This window comes from Gopherus flavomarginatus, chromosome 3 (assembly GCF_025201925.1).
Source record: "Gopherus flavomarginatus isolate rGopFla2 chromosome 3, rGopFla2.mat.asm, whole genome shotgun sequence".
In the NCBI taxonomy this organism is placed as follows: domain Eukaryota; kingdom Metazoa; phylum Chordata; order Testudines; family Testudinidae; genus Gopherus; species Gopherus flavomarginatus.
In genome coordinates this window covers 288,102,435-288,114,649 of record NC_066619.1, presented here as the reverse complement: position 1 = coordinate 288,114,649, position 12,215 = coordinate 288,102,435, and the positions used below count along the sequence as shown (strand labels likewise).

Genomic DNA, 12,215 nt, shown 5'->3' with positions numbered 1-12,215 from the left:
ATTACTTTGCATTTACCAACTCTGAATTTCATCTGCCATTTAGTTGCCCCATCACCCAGTTTAGTGAGATCCCTCTGTAACTCTTCAGTTTGCTTTGGACTTAACTATCTTGAGCAATTTAGTATAGTCAACAAATTTTGCCACTTCACTGTTTCCCCCTTTTTCCAGATCATTTATAAATATGTTGATTAGTCCCAGGACAGACCCCTAGGGGACACCACTATTTATCCTCTCCATTCTGAGAGCAACCATTTATTCCTACCCTTTGTTTCCTCTCTTTTAACCAGTTACTGATCCATAAGAAGATGCTCCCTCTTATCACATGACAGCTTACTTTGCTTAAGAGCCTTTGGTAAGGGACCTTGTCAAAGGCTTTCTGAAAGTCCAAGTACACTATATCCATTGGATCACCCTTGTCCGCATGTTTGACCCCATAAAGAATTCTAGTAGACTGGTTTGGCATGATTTCCCTTTACAAAAGACATGTTGACTCTTCGCCAACAAATTGTGTTCATCTATGTGTCTGACAATTCTGTTCTTTACTATAGTTTCAACCACTTTGCTTGGTACTAAAGTCAGGCTTACCAGCCTTTTAATTGCCAAATACACCTCCGGAGCCTTTTTTAAAAAATTGTGTCACATTAATGATCCTCCAGTCATCTGGCACAGAAGCTGATTTAAATGATAGGTTACAGTCATAGTCAGTGGTAATTTCACCTTGAGTTCCTTCCAAACGCTTGGGTGAATACCATCTAGTTCTGGTGATTTATTACTGTTTAATTGATCAATTTGTTCAAAATCCTCTTCTACTGATAGCTCAGTCTGGGACAGTTCCTCAGATTTGTCACCTAAAAAGAACAACTCAAGTGTGGGAATCTCCCTCACATCCTCTGCAGTGTCTTTCCCTCCTCACTGAGTAATAGGCCTACTCTGTCCCATAGTAGGTCTGGACCAAACAGCGGTCATGGGAAGGGCTTGTTGGTCAACTCTACTGCAGGCAGCACTTCCCACAGTGACTCTGCCATGGCAGCATGGAAGCACCGCCAAACCACAGATCCAGGTTCAAGTCCCACAAATCCTTACAGGTTCTCCTGAACAACCTCTAACAGCAGCTCCAATGTTGTGGCTATTGTTCTCATTAGCTCCTGGAATGCTTTATAGTCCTCTGGTATAGGTGGTCTAGGGTCAGGAGCAACTGCCTCATCAGGGGATGAGGATGAAATGGGAGCTGGGATCCAGTGTTGATCAGCCTTAAGCTCATCTTCTGCCTGCACTTCAGAAACAGGCAGCTGGGAGAGTTGGGAGGTTGGTGGAGGGAACTTCTTAAGTCAATTGGGGTTGAGGAGACTGAGGCCTCAACTGTGTACTGAGGCAGTTCTGGTGTAGTAGGCAATATCCCAAGGTGCCCATACAGTACAGAGGCCAACAAGGGGGCCCCCGAGAATTAATATACCTAGAAAGGGATCTCTGTCTAGAATGGTACAATTCCATTCTGAAGTCATGCCCAGAGTTATAGAAGGTGACTACTCTGAACATGGCACCAGAGAGCTCTCACTGCTGCTCCCAGAGTCAGAAGACAAAAAGAAATCATCTTCTGGTAGAATCATAGATAACACCTTGTACCCTTTCTTATTCTATACAGTCCCAAACTATTTGTCTCTTCATACTCAGGGTGTTACGTTAACTTGAGCTCAGCCCTGAGGGTCCTCTATTCAGAGTTTTTCATGGGGTTCTTTTGTCTTTGTAAGTGCTCAGACCTGCATCTGGTCCAGACTGTAAACACAGGGCTGAGTTGAAAGACGGCGATTGTTCTCACTCTTTCTTGAGTTAGCTCTGAGACCCATCCCATCTTATTGCCAACAGTTTTGGAACATGATGATGTTCTACATTTTACATCTCACATCTCTCTTAAAACATTTCCTGTACAAACAACTGACAATCACCATGATGATCAGCTAGCTCTTAGCTTTGACAAGACCACACAAAACCCCTCCTTTGGTGAAGTATTGAGAAGCTGGTCAGATGCAGGTGTAATATGCCTTCTGGGCATGCCTATGTTACACAGGCATTGAAAAGAAACAGAGGGGGTCAGGCAGCCCTGCTCTTTATGGCCTAGGCTGGAGGGATGAGTGCACACAAGGCACAGACAGTTCCCAGAATCCCCAGACAATGCTGTTCATGAAGTATCTCTGTCTTGAGTGCACTGGGTGTGCACAGGCATAGGATGGAAAAATATATGTGCACAAGCACTTGAAAAACAACACAGGAATAGCTCGATTGGATCAGGCCCGTGATCCATCTAGCCCCATCTCTGTCAGCTGCCAGCACCAGCAGTTTCAAAAGAATTAATAAATAGATGTGCAATAATATGCCTTCAACATTACATCTCCTCCTAACCCTTTTTGTTAGAGATTTGTTCAAACCCTGAAGCACGAGGTTTAATATGTCTTACAAAATTTGTGTATTAACTCTGGATATTCTTGTTACCCATATAAATGTCCAATTCCTGTTTGAATCTTGCTAAATTCTTGGCCACAGTGACATTTGTGGCAATAAGTTCCACAATCTAATTATCCTGAAGTCAAAAAGATAGATAGATATTTCCTTTGATCAGTTTTGAATTTGTCACCTTTTAAGCTAATTTAGTATACCCTTGTTCTTATGCTCAGCCACTCCTGGCCATGGGTAGTATTTCCTTCCCACCCTTCTACTCACCCAAGAGAGGGAGACTGTCAGTTGACTCAGAAATGTTCCCCTTTTTGCAGCTGAACTCTTGTCTAGTGAATAGAAAGTCCCAGTTGTCTTAACTCCAGCCTTCATCCCCAATCCTTGCAGCCCCCCTTACTCTCTGCTCATAAGTGCCTGCTTTACTCACAGGTGCACAGGAATGAAGTACTGCTTGTCCTCATCACTCTCACATTTTCCCTTGATGATATCTGTAATGTCCATCACTGTAAGAGACAAGGGACAGAAGCCTATGATCATAAGATCCTTTGGACAACCCTGAACCAACCCAGAAGGCACAATGACCACCCTCCCTTGCCAGTTCCTCCTGAGTAAGGCATTTGATACGATTCCACATGGGGAATTATTAGCTACATTGGAAAAGATGGGGATCAATATGAGAGATGGATAAGGAACTGGTTAAACGGGAAACCACAACGGGTCATACTGAAAGGTGAACTGTCAGGCTGGAGGGAGGTTACTAGTGGAGTTCCTCAGGGATCGGTTTTGGGACCAGTCTTATTTAATCTTTTTATTACTGATCTTGGCACAAAAAGTGGGAATGTGCTAATCAAATCTGCGGATGACACAAAGCTGGGAGGTATTGCCAATACAGAGAAGGAATGGGATATCAGACAGGAAGATCTGGATGACCTGGCCATCAGGAAGTTTAGACTTGAAATTAGACAAAAGTTTCTAACCATCAGAGGAGTGAAGTTTTGGAACAGGCTTCCAAGGGGAGTAATGGGGGCAAAAGACATAGCTGGCTTCAAGACTAAGCTTGATAAGTTTATGGAGGGGATAGGAAAGCCTAATTTTGGCAATTAATTTGTCTTTGACTACTAGCAGTAAATATGCCTAATGGCTTGTGATGGGATGTTAGATGGGGGTGGGATCTGAGTTATTACAGAGAATTCTTTCCTGGGTGCTGGCTGATTAGTCTTGCCCACATGCTCAGGGTTTAGCTGATTGCCATATTTTGGATCAGGAAGGAATTTTCCTCCAGGGCAGATTGGCAAAAGCCCTAGGGTTTTTTTTTGCCTTCCTCTGCAGTGTAGGGCACGGGTCATTTGCTGGAAGATTCTCTGTACCTTGAAGTCTTTAACCTATGATTTGAGAACTTCAGTGGCTCAGACACAGGTTTGATACAGGAGTGGTAGGTGAGATTCTGTGGCCTGCATTGTTCAGGACGTCAGACTAGATGATTGTAATGGTCCCTTCTGACCTTAAGGTATATGATTCTATGAGCTTTCATGAGAAAAGAGCAACCAGAGACAGCCAGACATTACTGAGCACCTTTGATCTGTGTTTAGAGCTACTGTCATTGCCAATAGGTGAGAGGAACACAATAACCACATAAAAGAACCTGCAGAAAAACCCACTACATTCTCAGATGACGGTGATGTCAGGCTGAGAAGTGCAGGGAGGAGGTAGTAGGAGGAGGAATAGGAAGAAATGAACAGGGGAAATTTTGGCTGAATCCCAGGAAGCGTCTCCTGGCAGGGAGATAGCTCCTCACTTAGATTTGTGTCTCAGGGAGAGGTCAGGGATCTCCAATGATGGGAACATTTAGAACTAGGACTGGCTCATGAATTAGAAAACAACCAATAGATTGCACTGGCCCCTAAAGGATAATGGAAGCTTTTCTGCATCTGATTTCTCTCAGTTTTCCTATTAATCATAGATTTTAAGGCCAGACAGGACCATTTGATCATCCAAACTAACCTCCTTCATAACACAGGCTGGACGATTTTAATCAATTTGTAGTGATGCAGGACTCACCCCTGCAGCACCTCCCACTCATCTCAGGAATTAGCATCTCCAGAGCACCCTCTGCAGGCTGGTGTCCCACTTGCTGCTTGCCCCCATGTCCCTCATCTTTGGGGTGCTGCCCCCTGGCAATACCCCCACAGTATCAGGGTCTCCCAGTGGAACCCCCAACCCTCTATCCCCACCTTGCCTCAGTCATGGGCTATTGCCAGTCACTATCTAGCCCCACCACCCTGGGGCAGACAGCAGTATAAGCCACTGATCACAGGCAAGGTTGGTTTGGACCTGCTGCCTTTGCCTACCCCGGACTGCCATCTGCAACCCCCCAGTACCCCCTTGGTCTTCTGCCAGGCCACAGCCTGGGGCTTTCCAGGCTGGAGCGCCCCAGCTCCCATAGCCTTCCCCCAGCCCTGCTCCACTCCAGGTACCTTCTCTCACTCCCCAGCAGCCAGGCCCATCTCCCTCTACAGCTAGAGAAGACTGTGTCTGGCTTCTGGCCCCCAGCCCTCTTTATAGGGCCAGCTGTGGCCTGATGGGGCATGGCCCCAGTTGTGGCTGCTTCCTCCAATCAACCTAGCTTTTCCTTCCCCTTCTATTTTAGGAGCGCTACACAATTCCTTCACTGTCCCTGAAAGAGGAGCTGCAGGACTTCAATAATGAAACCAGAACTACTGCCCAGTTTCACTGTCGCTTTCCTGGGGTCTTGTTTAGACTAAAAAAGGTGTTCTTCTCAATCAAGTCAGCTCAATCCAGCTAGTTTTACTGAACTGAAAAATCCACCTAACGATGATTGGGCGAATTGAGGATGTCACCCCCATCCCCTCTGACAGCACTCACAGAAAGGGGGGTTGCCGGGATCATCATCTGTAAACCGTGCCTGGCTTTTGTTTCATCATTAGATCTCTCAAGGTGGGTGGGGGAAATAGTGCAGACACACTACCACCTTTTGCCTCATTATATCAGGATGAGTCATACCTATGGACCTCTTTCCTCAGTGACTCACCACAGATAGCCTTCCACTTCCAGAAATGCTATACTTCCAGTAATCCACCATCATCCCCTTCTGCCTGCTCCCAAATGCTATCCCCTCAGCAATTCACCCCAGGTATCCCTGTTCCCCCTAACACTGTCCCCAGCAAGTCACCACAGATATCACTCAGCTCTCCAGCACTATCCCCACAGAATTCCTCCACCCCACAGTGTTTTCCCAATACTAGTGAATTTTTCTTAAGTGACAGAATTTTAGTTGAGGCTGAAGATAGTCTTACAATGACGCAAGAAGCTCCAGCCCTCTAGTGAATTTGAGCCTTGCTAGGGGAAAACCAGCCCCCTCTGATCAGCTTCCTGTCCAATTTACCCACTGTGGGAAAGTGGAATTTCTTTAATATTTTTATGAGGCCTATGTGTGCCTCAGTTTTCCCTATATTTCACATGGCTACCCAGTGTAGGGACTATTTGCTGTCAGGGCGGGCTAAGAAACATAGGCATGAATGTCGCCTAGCTGTTTGAGACTGAATGAGTCATTAAAAAGGACTGGCCAAGGCCGATCCCACATCATTGGAGAATCTGATAAGACAATGGCAAATCTGGTCACCAGGACACTGACACCTAGCAATCACTGACCCAATGGAACATGGATTGGGGGCTTGGCTGGGGGCTCTTATTTAACCAGAATGGTCTATGCTATGGTCTATGCTTTAACCTTCACTTCTCTATGCTCATCTAAGGACTTCTGATGCCGTGTGCCAGGTGACAAATAAACCAGACTGTTTTGACAATGCTGTGTGAGTGTCACTGCAAATGGTTGGTGAGATGTATTAATCCCTCAGGAGTATACAAATCTCCACCAGGAGTCTGTCTCGGCTAGACCTGCTGAACAGAGCTCATGGTGCGAAGCAGGAGTGTTAACGCCCCACAAGTTCAGTCAAGGAGGCTGTGAGGTAGCTTGGCCTGCCCTGGAAGAAGAGTGAGACCCATCGGGCGTCTGGCACACTGAAGGAGTTCCAGAGTAGTAGCCGTGTTAGTCTGTATCTGCAAAATGAACAGGAGTACTTGTGGCACCTTAGAGACTAACACATTTATTTGAGCATAAGCTTTCGTGGGCTACAGCCCACTTCATCAGTTCCATTCCTCCAAGAAACTGTTCCAAAGCTGGGGGCATAGCACTGATCCTGTGGACTAGTGACACCCAGTTCAAGAGGCTAAGCATCCAGTCAGAGCTGCTACAGGCAAAGCTTCTCTCTCCCCTCACCCCCTCATCAACCCAAAGCCATTCTCACAAGAGGGAAACAGGGAGCTAAAGAGACCAGCAGCTCAGGGCAGCTCCACTCTGGGTGGAACAGGGGTGGAATGGGATGACACTTCTGCTCCTGCCCGCTCCCTCCAGCACCTGGCCTGGGAAGGAGGAGGGATGAAGATGAAGCACACCTCAAGCTGCCCCCCAGCCTGGAAGTGGGAGATAGGACCCCACTGCTGCTCCTCCAGCCAGGCCTTGGAGAGGGGTGGGGTGAAGAACACCAGGAAGAGCAGAGAAGAGGCTGTGAGGGTATGAACTGACGGAAGGGCATAAATGATGGGGGCACTGTGGGACAGGATTGACCCAGAAGCTAAAGGCCAAATTAACTCTGGGCAGGGAATGGGCAGATGTGCAGGTGAGAGCTTCTGCCATGGAAGCCAAAATCACTGTACCCAATAAATTTGAGAGAGTGGGAAACACTAACTGTCGCACTCACACACACACTGGGGATCACACATGAACATACACACACAGGGGATGGGCAGGGAAGTTCAAATATCAAAACAGACATATAAATTTTTAATCTTGTGATTTTGGAGCCAGTATTATAATTTTGGGGACTGATTCATAATATTTGATCTATTGCTGTCCCCTCAGCAGCTTACCACAGATATTGACACACATACACATTGTGATGGGGTGTCTGCCCTACATGGGTCCATAAGGGGTTACTGACAACTGATATCCCTCTGCCCCCACAAACAATATCTCTCATCAGCTCACCACAGATATTGCTCAGCCCCTCAGGACTCTCACAGACATCCCTGTGCCTATCCTCTGGTGCTGTGTTCTCCGAAACTCGGCATAGATCTTCCTCCATCACATCAACAACTTACTACAGACATCCCTCAGACTCCAGCACCTATCACCTGCGTGACTCATTTCAGATATCCTTCTACCTCCTTTGCCAGTGATGTCATGTTTCACAGCATATACATAGTGTTGAACAATATATGTTAGCTAGCATATAAATATATATCAGAACTATATGTAAGTATGCCTTAAGCACCAATAACATTAAGCACAAATATTGTGACAGTGATGTAGCCTAAATTGGCCTATTCCATAATTCTGTTCACTTATGCTAAGTATCCCATAACTCCTTGCATTTGCTGATGTAAGCATTTGGCACAAGCGGATAGAAAATTTGCCAAATTCAAGATACATTTGTTCTATGTCTTAGTCCATCATTTGACTTTTTAACTCCCTTCTATTGTTCTACCAATGTATGTATAATAATTTCGGTTCAAAATTCAACTTATAATGCACATAAAAATGCATGTCTCTCCCTGGCTGCTCAGATGGAAAGTCCACTTACCCTCTCCTCACCCCTAAGATAGGGGAACTGCAATCCATTCTCTATTACTATATTGACCTGGTAGCAACATTTGTTTGTCTCCTGCTGCTCCGGGACTTTTCTGCCTGGGACTCAGTAGCACCACCTTCGCAACTCCCAATTCCTCTACATCCTGCTGCCCCAGGGCCCTCTCTCTACTATAGGGCCATACATGAAGGCAAGGATCAGTGGCAGGACAGGTCTGTGACTTCACTCCTGAGGTTCTGGCCATATGCCTTGCCCTGAAAATCACAGAATTGGAGGACTTCCAATCCCTTCATCTCCCATCACTATCTTCTGCACCTTCTGAGCCTCCCTCCTGCCCCTACATCTCCCTGCCCCCATTCCCCTGCAGCCCCTACATCAGCCTCTTGCTCCCCCCAGTGCTCTGCTCTCCTCATTGTCCCCACCCACCTTTCACAGGCTCTCTGCTGCTCCTCACAGTCCCTGTGTCCTGTCTAGCCAAAGAGTGTCAGCCATCATACCTGTGGGCAAGGCTTCAGTCTCCTTGCAAAGAGTGGGAAGTGGAAGACAGTTTTATAAAGGGCAGTCTCGCTTCCACCAGCAGTGACTATAGGGAAATGGAGGCATCTTGCTGGCTTCAAGCCCATAGGCAGCATTGGGAGCTGGTGGCCATTTTTAACTCTGGGAAAATGTGTGAGTAGGCACCTTTCTGGGGCGACCATACAGCCAATGTGAAAAATCGGGATGGGGTAGGGGGTAACAGGAGCATATATAAGAAAAAGACCCCAAAATTGGGACTGTCCCTATAAAATCAGGACATCTGGTCACCCTACACCTTTCATTGTTTGCATGGAACAGATAAGGAAAAAACCCCAGAATTGCTAGTTGTGATATAATCCTGTCAGTTTACAATGCTACTCCATCCCCAGCACTATTCCCATATCCACTCCCACCCAGCGCTATCCCCTCAGCCACTCCCCCAAGATATCCCTCCGCCCAGCAGCACTATCTCCTCAGCCACTCCCTATAGATATCCCTCCACCCAGCGCTATCCCCTCAGCCACTCCCCCAAGATATCCCTCCGCCCAGCGCTATCCCCTCAGCCACTCCCCCAAGATATCCCTCCGCTCAGCAGCACTATCTCCTCAGCCACTCCCTATAGATATCCCTCCACCCAGCGCTATCCCCTCAGCCACTCCCCCAAGATATCCCTCCACCCAGCGCTATCCCCTCAGCCACTCCCCCAAGATATCCCTCCGCCCAGCGCTATCCCCTCAGCCACTCCCCCAAGATATCCCTCCGCCCAGCAGCACTATCTCCTCAGCCACTCCCTATAGATATCCCTCCACCCAGCGCTATCCCCTCAGCCACTCCCCCAAGATATCCCTCCACCCAGCGCTATCCCCTCAGCCACTCCCCCAAGATATCCCTCCGCCCAGCAGCACTATCTCCTCAGCCACTCCCTATAGATATCCCTCCACCCAGCGCTATCCCCTCAGCCACTCCCCCAAGATATTCCTCCGCCCAGCAGCACTATCCCCTCAGCCACTCCCCCAAGATATCCCTCCGCCCAGCAGCACTATCCCCTCAGCCACTCCCCACACAGTTGGTCCTCACAGAAATCCCTCCTCTACCCAGTGCTATCCCCTCAGCTGGTCCCCACAGATATCCCTCCCTCCAGCACTACCCTCACACCCGTTCCCCCCAGATATCCCTCCACCCAGCAGCACTATCTCCTCAGCCACTCCCCACAGATATCCCTCCACTCAGCAGCGCTATCCCCTCAGCCACTCCCCACAGATATCCCTCCGCCCAGCAGCACTATCCCCTCTGCCACTCCCTGCAGATATCCCTCCACCCAGCGCTATCCCCTCAGCCACTCCCCACAGATATCCCTCCGCCCAGCAGCACTATCCCCTCTGCCACTCCCTGCAGATATCCCTCCACCCAGCGCTATCCCCTCAGCCACTCCCCACAGATATCCCTCTGCCCAGCAGCACTATCCCCTCTGCCAATCCCCAAAGATATCCCTCCGCCCAGCAGCACTATCCCCTCTGCCACTCCCTGCAGATATCCCTCCGCCCAGCACTACCCTCACAGTTGGTCCCCACAAAAATCCCCCCTCTGCCCAGCGCTATCCCCTCAGCTGGTCCCCACAGATGAATCAGTGTTGCAAACTCTCTAGACAAATGGTGTGCACTGTGGAGCCCCTGCCCTGCGGGTATGCGTTGGGGGAGCCCAGCCGTCATACAAACAGAGCCACTTCTCAGCCCCCGGCTTGTGAGGAAAGCTTGAGGAGGCGATGTGAGTGCCCCGAACAGCTCACAGCTCAGAGGAAAATGCACAGACCCAGGACTTGCAATTTTAAGATCTCTTGATTTTTTTCAGCCACTCTCAGCATAGTGTGGGGGTCTGACATGTACATTTAAATGCTCGGGGGGTGGGAGACACGACCAACTCCTCGGGCTTCGCAACCCCTCTGCGGGGTTCCCAAAACTGGCCAGCGCTCTCCTCTTGTGTGGCTCCCACAGGTCTGTGCAGGGGTGTGGGGAGAGGGCATTTGTGCCCCCCATCCACGCTGCAGACATGAGAACAGGCCTGGCCTTTCCCTGCTGGGAGTGGTTGGAGGGGCAAAGGGATCTCTGTGGGGAGCAATTCAGGGGATAGCGCTGGGGGGAGGGATATCGATGGGGAGCAATTCAGGAGACAGCGCTAGGCGGAGGGGTATCTGTGGGAAGCGACATGGGGGATAGCGCTGGGCGGTGGGATATCTGTGGGGAGCGACACGGCAGATAGTGCTGGGTAGAGGGATATCTGTGGGGACCAGCTTGTCTAACCGCCTTCTCCTGCAATCTCCCTGCTCCCACATCTCTGCAGCCAGAGACGGGGAAATAAACGGGCCTCCAAGCTCATACCAATTCCCACAGGGAGGGAAACTGGTAGGGAAGGGGAGAACAGACCCCTCTGCTGGCTGGAAATCTGGCCCCAGCGAGAAGCAAACAAAGCAGCAGCTGGCCTTAGCATCCATTCCCCTACCCAGAGGGTGGGCTCCTGGCCAGCTGAGAAGGAGCGAGATGTTGTTTGGACCCTCAGAGCCAGGAACCCTTCTTTCCTAGTCCCATAGCCTTGTAGGGCCAGGAGCAGCCAGAGGCCCTTGGGTGGGTTAAAGAAAACTCTCCCACTCCAACTCTGCACTCATTTCCCCCAAGCTCATCTTCCTCTCTCAGCTTGGGGCCCTCATGTTCAAATTGCCTTCTCAATCCACATCCACCTGGTGCCCTCTCCCCTTCAAACCTCCTCCATGGACCATGGCATTCCTTCTTCCATGCATGTCACTCTCTAGCAGAAAGTAGCTCTCACTTCTCTGAACACAGGGGTTCAAAATCAGGGAGCTTTGCATATTTTTTCTTTTATATGTAACCCACACAGCACCTGGGTGTGGTGCTCTATCCCATTTAGTGGCACTGAGAGAGAAATTAATGAGTCCGCTCTGTAGCCTTAGCCAATAGGCATATGGCCTTTAGCTCATACAGTAGAGGCTCATGCACTAAGCTCCAAAGGTCCCACATTCAATCCTGCCTGCTAAGGACCAGGGTCTGTCAGTGTTTTGAATCTTTAAAGCCACATTTTCTGAACAAAAAGAACAGGAGTACTTGTGGCACCTTAGAGACTACAAATTTATTTGAGCATAAGTCTCAAATAAATGTGTTTGTCTCTAAGGTGTCACAAGTACTCCTGTTCTTTTTGCAGATACAGACTAACACAGCTGCTACTCTGAAACCTGTCATTTTCTCAACAGCGGATCCTAAATTTTGTTGTCAGCAACCAGCCTGTGGCTGCAATAGTACCTGGGTACAGTGACAGCCCCTGCATATCTCCTCCTGCCCAACGCGCTCCCTATAGATGACTGTCTTAGCTTATACGTATGAAGAGATGGATGCTGTTGCAGACCCACGGATCTCCACTGAATGATCTCTGAGCTGGGCTGATAAGCTGCATTGGGCTGAATTTCCAGTTCCAATCCATTTCTGGGAGCTCCCCACCTCCCTTGGGGGCACAGGGATTTCAGCACCTTCAGCTAGAGGCTCTACAGAACATAAACACGTAGGAGCCAGTATAACACAG

The 12,215-nt window shown here is 48.9% G+C and overlaps 1 protein-coding gene across 2 annotated transcripts in view; it reads right to left on the bottom strand.

Annotated features, from left to right (window-relative positions):
• The window catches only part of LOC127047633 (dedicator of cytokinesis protein 2-like), a 408,420-nt gene that overhangs the window by 352,197 nt on the left and 44,008 nt on the right, over window positions 1-12,215 (bottom strand). For both annotated transcript variants that reach the window (XM_050946070.1, XM_050946071.1), the window contains exon 11: window positions 2,876-2,951. In XM_050946070.1, the coding sequence (XP_050802027.1) occupies window positions 2,876-2,951 (76 nt within the window). The remainder of the gene's footprint in view (window positions 1-2,875; window positions 2,952-12,215) is intronic.